This window comes from Tupaia chinensis, unplaced genomic scaffold (genome assembly GCF_000334495.1).
Source record: "Tupaia chinensis unplaced genomic scaffold, TupChi_1.0 Scaffold000706_1, whole genome shotgun sequence".
NCBI classification, from domain to species: Eukaryota; Metazoa; Chordata; class Mammalia; order Scandentia; family Tupaiidae; genus Tupaia; species Tupaia belangeri.
The window spans coordinates 5,996,994-6,019,351 of NW_006160229.1; the positions used below are offsets into that span (position 1 = coordinate 5,996,994).

At 42.9% G+C, this 22,358-nt stretch overlaps 1 protein-coding gene across 1 annotated transcript in view; it reads right to left on the reverse strand.

The window, feature by feature from the left end:
* SLC9A6 (solute carrier family 9 member A6) overlaps positions 1-22,358 on the reverse strand; it is a gene marked incomplete at its 5' end in the record, with an annotated part of 89,129 nt that overhangs the window by 12,786 nt on the left and 53,985 nt on the right. The window contains 4 exons of the mRNA XM_027776671.1: positions 754-833; positions 3,693-3,723; positions 10,345-10,498; positions 15,564-15,675. Coding sequence (XP_027632472.1) covers positions 754-833; positions 3,693-3,723; positions 10,345-10,498; positions 15,564-15,675 — 377 coding nt within the window. The remainder of the gene's footprint in view (positions 1-753; positions 834-3,692; positions 3,724-10,344; positions 10,499-15,563; positions 15,676-22,358) is intronic.

Sequence of the window (22,358 nt, forward strand, 5' to 3'; positions counted from 1 at the left end):
TCGCTGGACTCCCACGTAGTCGACCGTGGTTCGTGTCCCGGACCCGGTGGCTTAAAACTCACACCGGGCGCGTGTGCATGTGTGCCCAGGATCCTGAGAGGAGAATGGAGAAGAAGGAATTGCGGCATGGCCATCCCCCCTGGGGGGTGATTTCTCGCTTTCTGTCTCTCTGTCTCTCTCTGTCTGTCTGGCGAGTGCACACACCCTATAGCAGAAACCTCTCCAAAAAGAAAAAAGAAAATGTCAGCTTTTTGGGGCATTCACTGAAGAGGAGACTCTCCCAGTCTTTGGAAAGATCAGGAGGGGAAAAGGACGATCACCAAACATTAGAGCATCACATTATGGTATATCAATTTCTTTCTCAACCTTTTCCCTAAAGCAGCCTGTCGTCTTTCAACCTAGTAACTACACCAAAAACCAACAAATACCTTTTGCAGGGATCACTAACTTAGTTACAGAACAATAAATAGTAAAATTTAATTGATAAATAAACCCATTATGTCAAAGAAGGCATGTTATTTGGGCTCTCAATTCCCCTCACACAACCAGCTTCTGCAGTAACCAGTCCCTGCTGGGTTTGTGGGCTCACAGAGGGATTTGTTTGTGTGGGTTTCCTTCTCCATTACACTCATAGGGAATAGGAAGACTAATGAGGGCTGGCTATGCCACTTCAGGAAGGGGCCAGTCAGATCCGTTGTTCATTAAACTGTCATTATCCATGTCTATGTTATCTTTTTATCTCATTAAGGATACTTATGATCAAAGTTATACCATATCCGGAAGAGCCAAGCACTCTCGGCTTTGGTGGTTCTCCTTTCACTTTCAGGAACACCCTGCAGACAATAATACATAAATTAATATGTATACAAAGACACAGACATTTGTTTAGAGCCATACCTGTGCGCAAGCGGAAAGAGAGCCCTACTATGCATAAGATACTCTTCAACATGTTAATAGAAGAAACATCTTGTATATGGCAGCTTTGGAATAACAAATTGAAATGTTTTTCTGAACACCTCTATTACTCATGCTGCTTGCTAATTTATGAATCTATCGTCATTTAAAAATATCAATGTGGGAGGGCCAGCAGGTGGCGTGGTGATTAAGGCACTGGGTTTCCATATGGCTGACCATGGTTTGCGTACCGGACCAGCGGCTTGAAAATCACGCTGGGCGTGTGTGTATGCATGCCCAAAATCCAAGGAGAAGGGATTGTGGCATGGCCATCCCCCTGGGGGATGATTTCTCACTTTCCTGCTCATTCTCTCCCTCTCTCTCTCTCAAGCACATGCACCTTATATATCAATGTGGGATAATTCACTTCCTAATCTGAAAGACTCATAACCCCCCCCCCCCCTTGATTCGTAAAGCCCCATACCCCCCCCCCCAATGTTACAGCACCTTACATCCTTACATAGCAAACATCCCATCAACATTCCCATCTTTGGGAGCTGTCAGGAATTTCAAAAGTAACTGGTATTTTTTTCTCAGGACACTAGCGAAATGAAAACAAGTAGGGAAATTCCACAGTGAGCCTGACTGGCTAGGAGGGAAAACTAAGAGAGCAGGCAGGCATCTTCTAAAATAGCCTCCAGAAAATATAAAACCATGTCCTTATTTGTCACATGGCACAGCCAGTAGTTGGGGCATTCAGGCAATTTGCTTCCAGCCCAGGCTTGTTGACATTAAGTGCGGGGGGTGAGGGGGGAAGTCTTTTCCCTCTCTGCACCCAAATTTCTTGGTGTATAAAATGTGAGGGTTAGAGAATCCCTAAGACCCTTTCCAGGGCTAATATTCTACCATTCCATTATTTTCTAAGAGCATAGAATTTTGAGTCTGGGTTTGGGCTCCTTCCTAATCCTCAAAATGAATGACTTTCTCTTAGCATGCATCAATATGTACATAATGGAAAAACGTCTGAGACACTAGACGGGTTTGCAAGAGCCAAAGAACACCATCTGTATTTCCTCTCCCATCATTAAGCATAGCTCATGTGTCTCCACTCCTCAAAGAGCACTTCATTTATGAATGTCACAACCCCTCCCCACACGCACACCTGTGCGCCTGCCCACCCCCCCCACACATTCTTACTATGTTTCTCTGTGTTTCCTAGAAGACACTTCAAATACTGAGTAAATACTATCAAGATATCCACAGGGCTCTGAAGCACAGGGGGAGATGGTATCTCTTTCTGTACGTCACATCTGGTACACACCTACCTGGCTCGCTCCCTGTCACTCCATTTCTGTTTCTCCTCTGTGGTGGCAGAGGTGACACCACTGATGGAGACTTATGTAGACAGTGATCAGGCATTTGTCTTGTGAGCTGTCTACTTGATTCTTGTTCTGCCACAGGGGGTGGAGGCGTGAGGAGCTATTCCCCATGGACACTACCCTGCTCTTTGACAATACAAGAACTGAGCCGGCATGGCTTGTACAAGTATTTCAAGCCCATGGAATTCTGCTTGAAGGTTCTGACCACAAAAGAAGCAAGGACTTACTATATCACAAGTATACATCCACACTCATTGCTCGATAGCTCATAAAATTAGTATTGAGGAAATGAGCCTGATAAACGTCTTATTTTCTAACCGCACCCTGAAGACAATTATACTAGGGCTTGTTTCAGACAAGGAAAAGAATTGTGTTTTGAAAGAGACATCTTCCATATTCAAAAAGCTAAGTTCTGGGGGCCTGCGAGTGGCATGGCAGTTAAGGCACTGGATTCCCACATGGCCAACTGCGGTTCAAGGCCTGGATCTAGCAGCTTGAAAATCACACTGGAAACGTGTGTGTGTGTGTGTGTGTGTGTGTGCGCCCAAAATCCTGAGAGGAGGATACATACAATAGAAGGTATTACAGTGTGGCCACTCTCCTGGGGCGGGGAGAGGTAATTTCTCACTTTCCCTCTCTCTTTGTCTCTCTCTGGTGAGTGGCACATGCCCTATAGGAAAAAAAAAAAAAGGAAAAAAAGAAAGAAAGAAAAAAAAGACCTAAGTTCTGCGATTCCTCATGTAATGTCTAGTACAGAGTCATGTATTTGGTGGAACTCAAAAACCATTAAAAAGCAGATGGAAAATGCCAGAAAATGTGGCCAGCCTAGAGAGGGCAGTGAGTTACACTGCACTTGGCCCAGCAGGCTCAGCTCATAGGAACACTGAGAAGCAGACACACGGAAGGAAGGAGGCAGGGCAGGAAATGTAGCCAAGGCTAGGGCACAGGGTAAGAGAGTACACTCCCCTGGACAGACGAGGGGGGGAGCTGGCTCAAGACTCAAATGCTTCCAGGCAGTTCTCCAGGGCAGCTGCTGTCATCTGATTTGCAAGTTACACAGGGAAGCCAACTAGAAAGGGCACCCGTCCGCTAGAAGCCATCAGGGGCAGACCAAAGTAGGACTTCCGTGCCACAGAAGGCACTGGGACCCCCTGGGGTACTTGAGGGATGACTCTCCTCTGTGCCAAAAGCCCAGGAAGGCCCACAGATAGGGACACTGTCACCTTGGATAACCACACAGTTTAAAGTTTGGTTTCGTCTCTATGGGGAAGCGAGAAGAGCCAGGAGTGATGTCAGTCAAAGGCTGAGGCAACCTGGACCAGATCTAAATAGTGGCATGAAGTTGACAGTAGACTGTTTTCTTTCTCAAAACCTGCACATTCAACAGAAATGCCAGGGAAAACACAAATGCATATTTACCAAATGTTCTTGGTCTGAATCAACACCAACCCTAAAGGAGAAACACAAAGAGCAAGTGAGATTTGAAAGCCAGAAAAAGGCTGTTCACATATGTACACCGGTAGGCAACTACTTTTCTCAGCCCACGAGCTATGGAGCAGCTAATACCTTCTTGCTTCTCTGGGGGTGCTGATGTCCATTTCTGGCTCTGGACACTTTCCTTGGCAATGGCTTGGACTCAAAGGAAAGTGGGGTGTCCTCATGATTCTCTTCCTACAATTTCACTTACCGATTTCAGAAAAACAGCATTGTCATTTCTGAATTTAAGTCTACTCTCAGCAGAGTTGAGAGAGCAGTCCTGACCCAGTTACTGAATAAGAACACGACTGGATGGGTCTAGAAGCGAGGCTGGCACAGCGCAGTTCTGGAGGGAGCAGCCTGTTTCTGGACCTCGCACCTCTCTGGCAACATTGTGTTATGATGGCTAAAGACGGGTCCTGTCATAGTTCTTCATAGGCTAATGGACAGACATTAGCCTTGGTTCTTCATAATTCCTTTTATCTGCTTAGAATCCCTGCTTCCCGTCTCCTGGGAGCAGCCTTGCAATAAAGTTCTCTGACTCCTCTCTGTCTCCTAAAGAGGAGCACTCACCAACCCTGCTCCCTGTCTAAGCTGCCTCTCAGGTCTCTCTCCTTCCCAGCCCAACTCCTCAAACATGGACCCTCATTCTGACATGGGGTCTGTTGGGTATAAGGTTTTCCAGCAGCCAGCTCTCCCCAGTTAGCCGTTGCAAGCACGGAACTCTCTGAGTAAAGATGTAAGTGGCTTAAGGGCCAGAGGGGCAAGTCTAAAGTCCTCTGTGTAACATTCAAAGCCCTCTACAAACTAGTGCCCCCTGACTCCAACCTACCTTTCCATCCTTATTTCCCGTCATTCTCTTTGACACACCCTAGACTCTCGTACCTGCCTGCTCCTCTCTCTGAACGCTGTCCTCTCCTAAGCCTCCATCCCTTTGCTCATGCTGCTCCCTCTAGCTGGAAAATTATCTATTTGTTTAATCTACTTCTTTTTCAAGTTTCAAAGTAACCATTCTATGATCCCTTGAAACAGAACCATTTTGTCCTCTGTGCATTTTGTGATGCTTTCTAGAGTCCTATTTATGGTGATACTTAGCACAGGAGCGTATCATTATTTCCCTGCCTGTCTCCTCAAAAAGGCTATAAGCTCCTTAAGGGTAAAGGCCATGTCTCAGTTCATCTCTGTATCCCCAGATCTAGCAGAGTACCTGACACACCATGGGTGCTTAACAGTTCATCGACTGAGCTAACTACTACAGACAGCACACAACCAAGAGTTATGTGAGAAGCTGTGGCGGCACTGTCCCAGAATCCAAATAACACTGAATGGGGGGAAAGAGAGGCAAGGCCGTATCTGGAAGGCAAAGGAATTCCAGTCAAGTACTGGAAAACAGATGGCCATGACTAGTTCATAATTCAAAGAAAGGCTGGTTTCTTTTTCTGTGTTAAAATGGCCAGAAGCTGCTCAGTGTCTTCTCAGCCACATGAAACCCTAACTACATTCATGTATCTCAAGTGACATCTAGTGGTCTTGGAGATAGTACATCTGCAGGACTCAGCCGGGACATTATCGTTGCCAAGTGAATGACACAAACATTTACAGAGCACTTATTATCTGCTAGGCCCAGGCATAGACGTGGATTACACACAGCCCAGGCCCTCAGGAACTCACAGACTGGTGGGGGAAACACGTGACTAGAGCATAGCTCTGAAGGGCTTGCCATCAGGGAGTGCTGGGTCCACATTTGACCTCAGTTGCTTTCTAGCTGTGAGACTTCATTCAAGTGACACAACCCTAGGGACTGTAATGTATCATCTGGAAAATGGGGCTAATGTCCACCGCACAGAGTTGCTGCCAAGATTAAATGAGAAAACGTATTGAGTGATTTTTTAAAAGGGCACCCCCGATGCATCACTAATGCTAAGCAGGAGCTCATATAACAATACTACAAGGCTGAATGAAACAGCGCTACAATAGAGGGACCCAACGTTATGCCATCAGAAGACTGGTTCCAAGAGGAAAGAAGAAGGAAAGGGGCAGAGGCATGTAGCTCTGTCATTTCCTGGCAGTGAGAGAGAATTCCAGGCAGAGGAAACAGCATGAGCAAAGGCTCAGAGACAGAGAAGTGCAAAGCATGTATAGTAAATGGCAGAGAGCCAAATGTGACTACCACAAACTATGCGAAAGGACACAAGAAAAGCTGCCTGGTTCTAATTTACTGAGGATCCACGGTCCATGCAACAGCTAGAGTGATCTTTTAACGATGTAAATTAGATCATTCTGATTTTTTAAAAATCCTCTAAGATTTCCAATTGCATTTTAAAACCCAAAGTCTTTCCCACGACCTATAAGACCCTACAGCAGGGGTCCACAAACTATAGCCCAGGGGCCACACTGGGTACCCCTCCTGCTTTTGCAAATAAACTTATGTTGGCACACAGCCACACCAACAGATTTATACAGTCTACAGCTGCTTTCACCCCAGAATTCAGTCACTGTATAGCCCGCAAAGCCTCAACTATTTGTTGGGTCATTCGAAAAGTCCTGACACATCTTTCTGTTTTTCTTTGCAAAAATGCATCATGACTTTTCTGATGACCCCCAATACTAACTGGCCCTTTATAGGAAACCTTTGCAGACCAGTGCCCCCATAGGATCTTGCCCACCTCATTTTCCATCACTACATCATTGTCTCTCCTCTTCGGTGTGGGATATGTTCCAAGGCCCTCAGTGAAAGCCAAAAACTCTGGCTAGTACAACGCACTATATATACCATGCTTTGCTTTGTCATTTTTCTTTTTTTCATTTTGCCAGAGGGCACATGTGCTTACTGGAGAGAGAGAGAAAGAGAAAGGGAGATAGCATTCCTGTGTGAAATGGTCATGGCGCAATTCCTTCTCCTCCATGTCTCCCCCCTTTTGGGGTTTTGGGCATGCACGCATACATGTCCAGCCTGTTTCGCAAGCCACCAGATCCAGACCTCCAACTATGCAGTCAGTCGGGTGGGATTCAGCTGCCTTAACCGCCATGCCACCCGCTGGCCCTACTTTTTTTTTTTAATCTGATAACTAAGATGGCCACTAAGTGACTAATGCACAGGTAGCATCAGTGTGGATACGATGGACAAAGAAAGGGATGATTCACATCCCAGGCAGCATGGCATGAGATTTCATCATGATACTCAGAATGGCATGCAATTTAAAACTTATGAATGATTTATTTTAATATTTTCAGACTGCAGTTGCTCACAGGTAGCTGAAACCACAGAAAGCGAAACTGTGGATAAAAGGAGCCTATTTGACTCCAGCGATGTGAGCCTTTTTTCCATTCATTAAACAGTCCAAGTCTGTTTCTGCCCCAGGAGCTTTGCATTTGCTTTTCTCTTGACCTGCATTGCCCTTGATGATCATTGTCATTCGGGTAGAAGGAGCTCAAATGTAACCCTTCAGAAACACCTGCCCTGTGCCAGCTGGTGGCATGGCGGTTAAGGCAGCCGGATCCCTCATGGCTGTGCAGTTCAAGTCCTGGACATGGCAGCTTGAAAAACACGCCAGACGTGTATATGTGTGCCTAAAATCCTGAAAGGAGAATGGAAGAGAAGGGATTGTGGCGTGATCATCTTTCCTGGTGGGGAGCTTTCTCACATTCTCTCTCACCAGCAAGTACATGTGCCTATAGTTAATTTGAAAAAGAATGAAAGGTCTTCTCTGACCTCCTCACATAAAATATACACCCATCCACAGTCACTATCCCAGCACCACAGGATTTAATACTACCTTGAATTGTTATGCTCATTTATTTACTAGTTTATTGTCTATCTTCTCCTACCAGAGCACGGACTTTATGAGACCAGGGATCTTTTCTATTTTATGACTGTTACTGTCCTTCTCTACAGCAGTTTCTTAACCTCAGCATTACTGACATTTTGGTCGAGATCAATCTTTGTTTGCAGAGAGGGGGAGACGGGGTAGAGAGGGGAAGAGCCTGCTCTGTACACTGTGAAGTGTTTAATAGCGTCCCTAACCTCTACTCACTCAATGCCAGTAGCAGCCCCTCTCCTAGGTGTGACAATCAAAAATGCCTCCAAACACCTCCAGTTATCCACAGGTGAGAACTGAGTTGGAGCCTAAAACAGTGCCCGACACATGATCAGTGTTCCACAAATACTGATGGACTAAATGACTAAAAAGGCACATTAAAAATGCTGTGCTGATGGGGCCGGCAGGTGGCATAATGGTTAAGGGTGCTGGACTCCCACATGGCCGACTGTAGTTTGAGTTCCAGACCTAGCAGCTTGCTTTCTCTCTTTCTCTTGCTCTCGCTCTGTCTCTCTCTGGTCAATTAAATAAATAAAAAAAGTTAAATTAAATCATTCTTTTAAAAAATGCTGTGCTGAGAGCTTTATGGACACTAGCTCACTGAATCCTTATGATGACTCCAGGAGGCAGGTACTACGACACCCATGTTACAGGTGGTGCTGGACTCCCACATGGCCGACTGTAGTTTGAGTTCCAGACCTAGCAGCTTGCTTTCTCTCTTTCTCTTGCTCTCGCTCTGTCTCTCTCTGGTCAATTAAATAAATAAAAAAAGTTAAATTAAATCATTCTTTTAAAAAATGCTGTGCTGAGAGCTTTATGGACACTAGCTCACTGAATCCTTATGATGACTCCAGGAGGCAGGTACTACGACACCCATGTTACAGGTGAGGAAACTGAGAATTTAAAAACTTAAAGAACTTGAGAAAGTATTAGTAAGAGAACAAGAACTCAAAGCCAAGTCTAAGTTTATGTGAACCTTCAACTTCCAGGACTTAACAGCATCTTCAAAATTATACTAGACAAACTTGAAGGGAGGAAAGAGAACCTTAAATTCAGCCTCTGTTTGCAAAGAGGTTGAAAAACAAGAAATCAAGGACTAATCTAAGACTGCAAGACAGTGTATGTAATTGTCAAGCTATGTTACAGGACAGGCAAGATGCGGCCAAAGAGAGAGGAACACAGAGCAGATTTTATGAGTAGGTAGGCTTTCAGTTCTGGCTTGTCTTTTGTGGGAGAGAACAATAAGTATGAGTGTTTTGTTTGGTTTGTGTGGAGGGTACTCAGGGAAGAGAACTGATTCTACTTAAACAACGTTGAACAGCATTATTTGTCCTAAATTATCTTATATTTAATTTTTTTTTCTCCTTAGTAAAAAGGTCTTGAGAAAAGAAATATACTTCATCCTTTTGAAATGTACCACCTCGTTTCTTGCAGCAACACGGAGTATAAGAAATTAAGTAAGATTTGAAGTTCCTCTGTCCACCATTTAATTATTGGTATGACCTTGAATAACTTGGAGCCTTTCTAAGCCTCTATTTCTTTGCTTGCAAAATGGAGTTATTGTGACTCAGTAAATACGTAAAATGCACTCAGCACAATACCTAGCACAAGTAGGTGCTCGATAAATGTAAAGTCCTCCTTGAACAAATAATTAGGACTATGAGAACATTATTTTTGTGTATCTTCTATTATATAGAACAATAGCATAGAAATTAGAAGAAAGGGATTTGAACAGTAAAGAGAGATTAAGACAGTAACAGCAACATTCAAAGTGATTCAGGGCTCGCTAGTCTTCACAATGTCAAAAAAAGGCTACAGAGAATGAAAAAAATGGAGGACAGATTCTCTAAAATGTGAAATACTGTTTCCTCTAATGAACCCTCCGTATTCTCAAAGCTCAGTAGCTCTTAACATCTATGAAGTTTCAGCCAAACACAGAACTAAAATCTACAAAGGCTTCAGCAACACAGGCTGCTGTCTCCATGGAAACAAATGCAGAACTCTTGACATACAAGGGAGCTTTCAAGTCGAATACATTAACTATATGTATTGAAGACTACGGCCTCAAGATCTTGGCTTTGAACGGTTAGGTTAGAAACAGTGCTAATCAAAAAGATGGGAAAGAATGGTAATATCTAGTATTGATTATAAATGGGCTAAATTGGAACTGCCTCATGTATTACAGATGGAAGCAAAGTATTTGATCCAACCTGGCGCTATGGCTCAAAAGCTTTAAAGAAATGCATAGCCTGTCAACTAAGCAATGCCACTTGTAGGAGTGCATCCTAAGGAAATAACCCAGCAAGTGCACGGTGGTGTATACATTTAAACTATTCACATTGTTAATGGTAATAGTAACAATGAAATCCACAAATGGCACTGGTAATAGCAAAATCCTAGAAACAATACAAAAGTCTAACAATAGGAATTTGGCAAAATACATCAGGACAATATGCAGCCATAAAATAATTATTTAAGTACATTTATTAATCTAAATGCCCATACTTCATTACGTTCAGTTCCCAACAATACATTTCCTGGTACCCTTTTTGGTTAAAAATATATATAGTGCATGTTCTGGAAAGATCTCTCTCAAAGTGTTAAAAATAGTTTTTATCTTTCTTTTGCACATTTTCTTCTGACTACGTTATAGTTTCCTTTTTAAAAGAAAAAAAATGATACATTACAGAGCTATCAAAGCTTACAATCTTATGACCAAAAGAAAAAAAATTAAATTAAAACTTAATGTTAAAACAAGGTCCCCACTTGGCACTTACCTTATATGCAGGCATGACAGCATGGCAGTAGTGCCACCACCAAATACCCACACAGTAAAAAACACAATCAGAAGCGTGGTGCTGAACATCATTTGCCGTGCGTAAGTGGCGGTATCTCGAATAGCCAAAGCAAATGCCATTGCACCACGAAGGCCTACAGGGGGATAGAAGAAATATTTCTTCAGAAGCTCATCACTGACACAAGCTTTGTAAGCTCAGAAATAAAACAAGTTCTAAAATCTTAGAATCATGGAAGCAAATGAGTAATAAGTATCAATATACCTAACATCTCTTTTAACAATTCTTTAAAATTTCTTTTTTCGGGGTCAGTAGGTGGCATGGGAGTTAAGGCACTGGATTCCTACATGACTGACCATGGTATGAGTCTGGGACCCAGCGGCTTGAAAATCACACCAGGCACACGTGCGTGCATGCTCAAAATCCTAAGTGGAGAACGGAGAAGGGATGGTGGTGCAGCTATTCTTAATCTCTGTCTCTCTCTGACAAGTGCATGTGCCCTATGGCAAAAACCTTAAAATATATACTTTTAAAGATGTACAGTAAGCTTCATTCTTTCTGGGATACAGTTCAGTGAGTTGCGACAAGTGCATAGAGGTGTGTGACCACTACCACAATCAATAGAGAAAACACGGGGGCCAGCAGCTGGTGTAATGGCTATGTCGCTGGACTCCCATGTAGTCGACCGCAGTTTGAGTCCTGGACCCGGTGGCTTAAACTCATGCCAGGTGCATGTGTGTGCATGCTCATGATCCTGAGAGGAGAATGGAGAAGAAGGGACTGCAGCATGGTCATCCCCCCTGGGGGGTGATTTCTCACTTTCTGTCTCTCTGTCTTTCTGGTGAGCGCACACACCCTATAACAAAAACCTCTCTAAAAAAGAGAGAGAGAGAGAGAGAATAGTTCCATCACTGCCACACACACACAAATTATTTTGTGCTACCTACCCCCTTTTGCAGTCCAACCTCTTTGGCCCCCCACCAAAACCCTGGCAACTACTGACCTGTCCTCCATAGCTATGCTTTTGTCTTTTTGAGACTGTCATATAAATATAATCTGTGGAGACTGCTGCTTTCACACAGCATAATGCCTCAGAGATGCATCCACATGGTTGGCTGGGTCAATCGTCTGTTCTTTCTAGTGTTGAGTAATGTTCCATGGCGTGGATGTACCACAGTCTGTTTAGTCATCCACCACCAGACAAGTGGGCTGTTTCCAGGTTTGGGCAAGTATGAACACTACTGCTATCAACCCTCACAGGTTTGTTGTGTGAAAACGCATTCATCTTTATCTTCCTCACTGTGAACGACTTATTTCAGAACCAAGGAATTGGAACCAGAAAATGAAAAAACTTTCATAGAAGGGAACAGGACACTATAAAAAGAATTGTTTCTACTTGAGGATACAACTTCAATGTTTAAACGAGTCTTATATTACCAGCATAACATTTCAGTTTGCAATCGAACTGGCATATGGATTGTGAATGGTTTCTCAGGGTGGGCAAGAGAGGAAATTGGTAACTTACCAGCAAACATCATCATATGTTGAAAATTCGATCCAATCTTACTTCTTCTACCCAAATTAAGTAAGAGGGACAAGGGATAAATATTGGCAGCTCTTCCCAAGAAAATAGCAATCTAAAATTATTGATTGTTAGTTAAGGATCATTTCTTTTGACTATTAATATTATCTCGATTATACATTCAAGCTGGTGAAAGGCTACTTTAGGGAGTTCAGTTTCAAACACAAAGTTGCTTGGTTCCACTGTCCAACCCAGTGCTGTCCAACAGAATTTTCCGCAGCGATGGCAATTTTCTGTAACTATACTGTCCAATATTGTGAGCACCCAAAATTGGACTAGTATGAGTGAGGAACTGAAATTTTCATTTTATTTCACTTTAAGTAATTTAAATTTAAATAATCACATGTGGCTGGTTGACAGCACAGCTCTAACATAAGAGAAATTCATTAGATGAAGAGAAACATGTTTAAGAGGAGAGCTTTGAGGGCCCATGGAGATGAAGCAGAAAACGTGGTGCTCTGTGAGGTGATCCCGCATGGGAAGGTTTACAGTTCAGGTCTGGATACCTCCCTGAGTATGCCAGACACGCATGTGCACACGATCCAGGACTGGCTGAAGCTGGAGATGGATTGTGACATTCAGACCCTACTAGGGGTAGTCTTTCTTCTTCTCTGTCTCTCTTGCTCATAGAAAAAAGAAATAAAAATATATTTTTTTAAGTAGAGCGTCTTTACAATATTGTGGGGTTTTTTTGTTTGTTTTTAAGAGAATGATTTTTTTAAAAAAAAGAATTACTTTATTTAACTTTATTTTTGATCAGAGGGACAGAGTGAGAGTGAGAAAGAAAGCCACCAGGTTCAAGACTGGTCCATGTGGGAGTCCAGCGCCCTTAACCACCAAGCCACCTGACAGCCTGCTTTACAATATTTTTATTTTTTAAATTCTAATTTAAAATTTTAATTTTTTAAAAAAAATTCGCTATGCGCACGAGTGCTCACCAGAAAGACAGATTGAGAGCGAGAGAGACAAAATAAGAAATCACCCCACAGGGCAGATGGACTAATCACAATCCCCTCTCCTTCATTGTCCCTCCTGGGATTTCTGGCGCACACATACACACACACACACACATACACTTGGCAGATTTTCACTTGGGACTCGAACCACTCCATTGGCCATGTGAGATTCAGTCACTCTAACTACCACACCAACTGGCTGGCCCATTTACAGTATTTTTAAGATTATTACTATAATAGGTTAGTTCATTTTCACTGTCAGTATTAGCAAGAGTGATACAGACTAAACAACTTCTTCCTCAGAACAAAGAAAAGGGTACTTTGCCCATACAGAACTGAAAATCCTGCCAGCCACTGAGTCTATACTTCCTTCCTATCTGCTTCAAAGAAAAGGTTTAATGTGACTTCAGATTGGTTTAACTTGAAACTAATTTTAATACTTCTTCTCCAGTTCATAGCAACTCCTTCACCAGTACAATTTTTATTTCAGGGGTCAAAATACAATCCCTATCACATACCCTGAGAGGAATATAAAGGAAAATCTAAAATGAAAAGAAAAACAAAGGACCTGGCCACAATAGGAAGGTGCTGCTGCATGCTGGCTGGGAATGCATAGGAAGCTGGTTCCCGGACCAACTCGAATGAGCTGGGCACAGCGGCATGCTCCCATGGTCCTAGGTGATGGGAGGACAGGGCAGGAGATCATGACATGGCGAGACTCTGTCAGAAATCTCTTCCTCCCCTTTCCTGTCCCCACAAAAAGTAAAATGAAATAAAACAAGGTATGGGAAATAGTGCTGTTTTATCTAAATTGGAAAGCAGTAGAGTTTGTAAGACTAAAGGCAAAAGGCACTACACTTAAGCATTAGATAGCTGTTTCCCGGGCTGGCTCCGTGATGCGGTGGTAATGTGCTGCTCCAGAGTAGCCAGATGCCATATGGCAACTTGCATAAATTCCCAGCTGGGTTAGCCTACGGCATACCAGGCACGTGCATGAGAGCCCCAGATCTGACAGGCTGGAGGAAGAGGACTACATGGAGGGTGTTCATCTTTCTTTCTTTCTCTCATGTGCACATGCATGTGCTCTATCATTGATAAAGAAGAAAAAGATTAATTAAATTCAGTTGTTGGGGCCAGTAGATGGCATAGCAGTTACATCGCTGGACTCCCACATGGAAAAAACACAATCAGAAGCGTGGTGCTGAACATCATTTGCCGTGCGTAAGTGGCGGTATCTCGAATAGCCAAAGCAAATGCCATTGCACCACGAAGGCCTACAGGGGGATAGAAGAAATATTTCTTCAGAAGCTCATCACTGACACAAGCTTTGTAAGCTCAGAAATAAAACAAGTTCTAAAATCTTAGAATCATGGAAGCAAATGAGTAATAAGTATCAATATACCTAACATCTCTTTTAACAATTCTTTAAAATTTCTTTTTTCGGGGTCAGTAGGTGGCATGGGAGTTAAGGCACTGGATTCCTACATGACTGACCATGGTATGAGTCTGGGACCCAGCGGCTTGAAAATCACACCAGGCACACGTGCGTGCATGCTCAAAATCCTAAGTGGAGAACGGAGAAGGGATGGTGGTGCAGCTATTCTTAATCTCTGTCTCTCTCTGACAAGTGCATGTGCCCTATGGCAAAAACCTTAAAATATATACTTTTAAAGATGTACAGTAAGCTTCATTCTTTCTGGGATACAGTTCAGTGAGTTGCGACAAGTGCATAGAGGTGTGTGACCACTACCACAATCAATAGAGAAAACACGGGGGCCAGCAGCTGGTGTAATGGCTATGTCGCTGGACTCCCATGTAGTCGACCGCAGTTTGAGTCCTGGACCCGGTGGCTTAAACTCATGCCAGGTGCATGTGTGTGCATGCTCATGATCCTGAGAGGAGAATGGAGAAGAAGGGACTGCAGCATGGTCATCCCCCCTGGGGGGTGATTTCTCACTTTCTGTCTCTCTGTCTTTCTGGTGAGCGCACACACCCTATAACAAAAACCTCTCTAAAAAAGAGAGAGAGAGAGAGAGAATAGTTCCATCACTGCCACACACACACAAATTATTTTGTGCTACCTACCCCCTTTTGCAGTCCAACCTCTTTGGCCCCCCACCAAAACCCTGGCAACTACTGACCTGTCCTCCATAGCTATGCTTTTGTCTTTTTGAGACTGTCATATAAATATAATCTGTGGAGACTGCTGCTTTCACACAGCATAATGCCTCAGAGATGCATCCACATGGTTGGCTGGGTCAATCGTCTGTTCTTTCTAGTGTTGAGTAATGTTCCATGGCGTGGATGTACCACAGTCTGTTTAGTCATCCACCACCAGACAAGTGGGCTGTTTCCAGGTTTGGGCAAGTATGAACACTACTGCTATCAACCCTCACAGGTTTGTTGTGTGAAAACGCATTCATCTTTATCTTCCTCACTGTGAACGACTTATTTCAGAACCAAGGAATTGGAACCAGAAAATGAAAAAACTTTCATAGAAGGGAACAGGACACTATAAAAAGAATTGTTTCTACTTGAGGATACAACTTCAATGTTTAAACGAGTCTTATATTACCAGCATAACATTTCAGTTTGCAATCGAACTGGCATATGGATTGTGAATGGTTTCTCAGGGTGGGCAAGAGAGGAAATTGGTAACTTACCAGCAAACATCATCATATGTTGAAAATTCGATCCAATCTTACTTCTTCTACCCAAATTAAGTAAGAGGGACAAGGGATAAATATTGGCAGCTCTTCCCAAGAAAATAGCAATCTAAAATTATTGATTGTTAGTTAAGGATCATTTCTTTTGACTATTAATATTATCTCGATTATACATTCAAGCTGGTGAAAGGCTACTTTAGGGAGTTCAGTTTCAAACACAAAGTTGCTTGGTTCCACTGTCCAACCCAGTGCTGTCCAACAGAATTTTCCGCAGCGATGGCAATTTTCTGTAACTATACTGTCCAATATTGTGAGCACCCAAAATTGGACTAGTATGAGTGAGGAACTGAAATTTTCATTTTATTTCACTTTAAGTAATTTAAATTTAAATAATCACATGTGGCTGGTTGACAGCACAGCTCTAACATAAGAGAAATTCATTAGATGAAGAGAAACATGTTTAAGAGGAGAGCTTTGAGGGCCCATGGAGATGAAGCAGAAAACGTGGTGCTCTGTGAGGTGATCCCGCATGGGAAGGTTTACAGTTCAGGTCTGGATACCTCCCTGAGTATGCCAGACACGCATGTGCACACGATCCAGGACTGGCTGAAGCTGGAGATGGATTGTGACATTCAGACCCTACTAGGGGTAGTCTTTCTTCTTCTCTGTCTCTCTTGCTCATAGAAAAAAGAAATAAAAATATATTTTTTTAAGTAGAGCGTCTTTACAATATTGTGGGGTTTTTTTGTTTGTTTTTAAGAGAATGATTTTTTTAAAAAAAAGAATTACTTTATTTAACTTTATTTTTGATCAGAGGGACAGAGTGAGAGTGAGAAAGAAAGCCACCAGGTTCAAGACTGGTCCATGTGGGAGTCCAGCGCCCTTAACCACCAAGCCACCTGACAGCCTGCTTTACAATATTTTTATTTTTTAAATTCTAATTTAAAATTTTAATTTTTTAAAAAAAATTCGCTATGCGCACGAGTGCTCACCAGAAAGACAGATTGAGAGCGAGAGAGACAAAATAAGAAATCACCCCACAGGGCAGATGGACTAATCACAATCCCCTCTCCTTCATTGTCCCTCCTGGGATTTCTGGCGCACACATACACACACACACACACATACACTTGGCAGATTTTCACTTGGGACTCGAACCACTCCATTGGCCATGTGAGATTCAGTCACTCTAACTACCACACCAACTGGCTGCCCCATTTACAGTATTTTTAAGATTATTACTATAATAGGTTAGTTCATTTTCACTGTCAGTATTAGCAAGAGTGATACAGACTAAACAACTTCTTCCTCAGAACAAAGAAAAGGGTACTTTGCCCATACAGAACTGAAAATCCTGCCAGCCACTGCGTCTATACTTCCTTCCTATCTGCTTCAAAGAAAAGGTTTAATGTGACTTCAGATTGGTTTAACTTGAAACTAATTTTAATACTTCTTCTCCAGTTCATAGCAACTCCTTCACCAGTACAATTTTTAATTCAGGGGTCAAAATACAATCCCTATCACATACCCTGAGAGGAATATAAAGGAAAATCTAAAATGAAAAGAAAAACAAAGGACCTGGCCACAATAGGAAGGTGCTGCTGCATGCTGGCTGGGAATGCATAGGAAGCTGGTTCCCGGACCAACTCGAATGAGCTGGGCACAGCGGCATGCTCCCATGGTCCTAGGTGATGGGAGGACAGGGCAGGAGATCATGACATGGCGAGACTCTGTCAGAAATCTCTTCCTCCCCTTTCCTGTCCCCACAAAAAGTAAAATGAAATAAAACAAGGTATGGGAAATAGTGCTGTTTTATCTAAATTGGAAAGCAGTAGAGTTTGTAAGACTAAAGGCAAAAGGCACTACACTTAAGCATTAGATAGCTGTTTCCCGGGCTGGCTCCGTGATGCGGTGGTAATGTGCTGCTCCAGAGTAGCCAGATGCCATATGGCAACTTGCATAAATTCCCAGCTGGGTTAGCCTACGGCATACCAGGCACGTGCATGAGAGCCCCAGATCTGACAGGCTGGAGGAAGAGGACTACATGGAGGGTGTTCATCTTTCTTTCTTTCTCTCATGTGCACATGCATGTGCTCTATCATTGATAAAGAAGAAAAAGATTAATTAAATTCAGTTGTTGGGGCCAGTAGATGGCATAGCAGTTACATCGCTGGACTCCCACATGGTCGACCACAGTTCAAGTCCTAGACCGGGTGGCTTGAAACTCATGCCAGGCATGTGTATGTGCATGATTTAGGATCCCAGGAGGAGAATGGAGGAGAAAGAATTGGGGCATTGCCATTCCTCCCTAGGGGGGCTAATTTCTCACTTTCCCTCTCACCATTTCTCTCTTTCTCTCTCCCCCTGGGCAAGTGCACGCTCCCTAAGGGGCAAAAAAAAAAAAAAAAGAACCTCTGTAAAGACAGTTGTTAACTATGGGAATATTGGTCAATAATTCTGAAACTGTGGCAACATGTGTCCTGGAACTGAACAATTAAGTAAGTGGATGGCAGCTGGTGAAAGACAGGTTTCTCACTGTTGGAAAGGGAGCTTATAGATCCAGCAAGGGAAGGCAGCTAGAGTGATCCATGTGGTAATTAGGGTTAGAGATATCAGTATGAATTCATGTTTATCTTGAGAGATATTGATGGTTATATACGAAATACTCATAGACAGATGTACACAAGTAAATATAAACATATATATTTCCTTGCTCTGCCACTGAGTATCCCCATTGACCAGATCCTGGTTTCGAATACCATTTTCCAAGAAAAGGAACCAGGACCCCTCAGAGAAATGGCCAATTTGGGGGATGAGACAGAAAATATACAAGATGGGCCTGAAGCATCTTATAATTCCAGAAAGTAAGCAAACACTCAAAAAAGGAAATCAGAAAACAATGATGGGTTCTAGCTCCATGCTATAGCAGTAATGCACTGCTCAAGAGAAGCTGGAGCCCACACGGTGACTGTGCTTTGAATCTCCAGCCCAGTCAGCCTGAAAAACACCAGGTACATTCACAAGCACCCAAGATCTGACGAGCTGGAGTACTGGAGGAAGGGGATCATGACATGACTGGACCCTATGGAAGGTGCTCCTCCCTCTCTCCTCCCCCCTTCTCTTTTATGACACACATGCTGTCATAAATGAAGGAAAAAAAAAACATTTAAATGATGGGGGTGGGCCAGCAGGTAGTGTGGAGGTTAAGGTGGCTGGATCTCACCTGGCTGACTGTGCAGTTCATGTCCTGGACCCAGCGACTTGAAAAAAAAAAAAAAAAGCCAGATACATGTGTGCGCGTGCCCAAAATCCCGAGAAGAGAATGGAGGAGAAAGGACTGCAGTGTGGCCATTTCCCCTGGGAGGTGCTTTCTCACTTTCCTGCTCTCCCTCTGTCTCTCTCCAGCGAGTGCACATGCCCTATAGCAAAAACGAAAAAGAAATAATAAATAAATACATGATGGGGACATGTCAAAGGGACACAGGAGCCCACTGAAAGAACTCCCAATGACCAAAGCCCTAGTTTAAGCAACAAAATTTAAAAAGTATTACTGTATCACAACCCAAAATATAAAATAAATATCATTGAGTTCACACTGATATAAATAAATGACCAGGGAACCAGCAGTTGGCGTCATGGCTATGTCACTGGACTCCCATGAAGTCGACCACAATTCAAGTCCTGGACCCGGCGACTTAAACTCTCACTGGGCGTGTGTGCGTGCGTGCCCAGAATTCTGAGAATGAAGGCGGAGGAATTGCGGCAAGGCCATCGCCCCTGGGGAGTGACTTCTCGCTTTCTATCTTTCTCTGTCTCTCTCTCTCTGTTCTTCTGGTGAGTGCACATGCCCTATAGCAAAAACTTCTCCAAAAATAAATAGCTAGATAAGAGAAAAAATTGGGAAGACAGATAAATCTCCTATATAAAGGTCATATAATTTTTTTAAAAGAATTATTTTATTTTATTCACTGTCATTATTTTATTAATTTATTTATTTTATTGAAGTTGACCACAGAGAGACAGAGAGAGAAGGAACGTGAGAAGGCAAGCGGCCGGGTCTGGGACTTGAACGATGGTCAGTCATGTGGGCGTCCTATAGGTTCCAGCCACCTTAACCATCATGCCACCTGTTGGCCCCCATGACCATATAATTTTAAAAATAATTACTTAATTTTATTTATTATTATTTTAGTTTGCTATAGGGTTCATGCACTCACCAGAGAAAAAGAGACAGAGAGAAAGAGGCAGGGGGAGTGAGAAATCAATCCACCAGGTCCAGGACTTGAACCAGTCAGTCGTGTGGGAGTTCAGAGCTTTAACTACCACACCACCTGTTGGCCCCATGTCCACAAAATTTTGTAGATATTCTTTCCTTAGGAGGTAGAACCTAACTCCCCTCTCCCCAGCCCCTACACATAGTAGCTTCCTTCTAAGTAGTACAACACAAAAAGGGGGAAAATGAGTAACTTTGTGATAGAGAAAGCTGAGAAACACTACTCAACCAAGTAACAGTATGTGCCCTTGATGTGATGCGATATGATGAGATTAGTACATTATCTCTGTGGTCTTCTCTCAAAGAACACACACCCCAGGCTAATCATGGGGGAAATACCAGACAAATTCCAAATACAGGACATTCTAGAAAATAACTAGCTAGTGCCCCCTTAAAAGCGGTCATCAAAAACAAGGAATAGGGGGGCAAATGGTGGCACAGTAGTAACTCAATGCACTGCAAAGTTGACCCACAGGGGTGGGTTCCAGGTTCATGTCTGAACATGTCAGTCATGTATGTGCCCATGATCTGAGGCTAGCTGAGGCTAGAGGTGGATCACAGTGTGACTAGCCTGTTGAGGGTACCTGTCTGTGTAAGGAAATAAGGAAGGAAGGAAGACAAGGAACATCTGAGGAACTGTCACAGTCACGCAGAGCCTAAAAAGACATGATAACTCAATGTAATATGGTATCCTGAATAGGACCTTGTAAAAAAAAAGGACATCAGGGAAACACGATTGGAATCTGAATAAATAATGCACAAATACTGGTTCACTCATTTTGACAAATATGCTATTCTAATATGTTAGTAACAAGAGAAATTAGTTAAGGGGTATATGATAACTTTCCAAACTTACAATTTTTCTACAAACCTAAAATAATTCTAAAATTTAAAAATTATTAAAAATAGTGATTCCTGGGGCCTGCCAGTAGCATAAAGGTTATGGTGCTAGATCCCACACGGCCAACTGTGTGGTATGAGTCCTGGACCTGGCGTCTTGAAAAACACACCAGGCATGTGCGCGTATACCAAAGAGGAGAATGCAGAAGGGACTGGGGCATAGCCATTCCCCTGGAGGGTGATTTCTTACTTTCTCTTGCTCTTTCCATCTCTGTTCCTCTCTCTGGTGAGTGCATGCACCCTAGAGCAAAAATTAAAAAAAAAAATTAAGTGATTCCCTTTAAAAAGTAAACACAACAGAAACAATAAAATATTGTGGGCCAATGTGGCAATGACTGCTAGTTCTCCCCAGGACCTATTCTTCCTCTCTTCTACAGTAGTAGATACTTTTCCCTCCCATCTCTGATATTTACCTGCGTACACAGCCACCCAGATATAGAAGATAATCCCCAGTTTCCCTTGCAGGTAGGTGTAACCTATGAGGTTAAGAGGAAGGGATGTGGGAATAATCTGGACTGTGTCCTTAAGAGCTACTGGAAAGCACAGGAGTGAGCTACCTTGGACCGTGAGAACAAGCACAACTCTCTAAGGATGTTAGCCACAAGGTTGCTTAGGCTCCTGATGACTTTGTGGAGAAGAGTTACCACACCAGTTTAGACTTTACATGAGAAAGAAGCAAACTTCTGGCCTAGTCAGGTGGCAAAGTGCATAGCATATTGCACTGCAGTGATGGAAGCCACGTGACAGACCATGGGTTCAGATCCCCAGGTTGACCTGAAAACATATCAAGTGCAGTGCCCAAGACCCTGAAGAGCTAGAGAGCTGAAGAAAGGGGTTCATGGCATGACATGACCCTGTCAAGGGTGCTTCTCTCTCTCTCCCTCTTTCTCGGTTTCATGTGCATACTCTATCATTAAAAAGAAGAAAATAAAAGAAATAAAGTTCTAACTTGTTTATAGCGGGGTTAATCTGTGTCTTTGCTACATGAAAACAAACATATATTCTAACTAACATAGCCAGAAAGAAAACAACTCTCTCCTGTTATGAGTCAACAGTCATGGTAGGTGGGTTTTATTTTTTTAGAATTATTTTTATTTAATTTTATTTATTCATTCATTCATTCATTTTAATTTGATGAGAGAGAGACAGAGAAAGTGAGAAAGTAAGCCGCCAGTCCAGGACTCAAACCGTGGTCACCTATGTGGGAGGGTCGAGCACTTTAACCACCATGCTACCTACTGGTCCTGGTAGGGTTTTTATTCAATTCACTTCAATTCCTAACAGATTCTGAAATCTACAGAGAATATTAAGCCTTGTTTCCAAATTAAACATAGTGGATCAAGCCCTCCATGACTTAAAAAACTTCTCCAAGGCTAACAAGATATGAAGCTACTGATCTCTAAGCATGGAAAAAAAATAAACTTTTTTTGGAGAGAGAGAAACAGTGAGAGAAAGTGAGAAATCACTCCCCAAGAGAAATAGCCATGCTGCCATCCCTTCTCCATTCTCCTATCGAAATCTTGGGCATGCATGCACATGCACCCAGTGTGAGATTTAAGATGCTGGGTCCAGGACTTGAACCGCGGTTGCGTACATGGGAGTCCAGCGACATAACCATT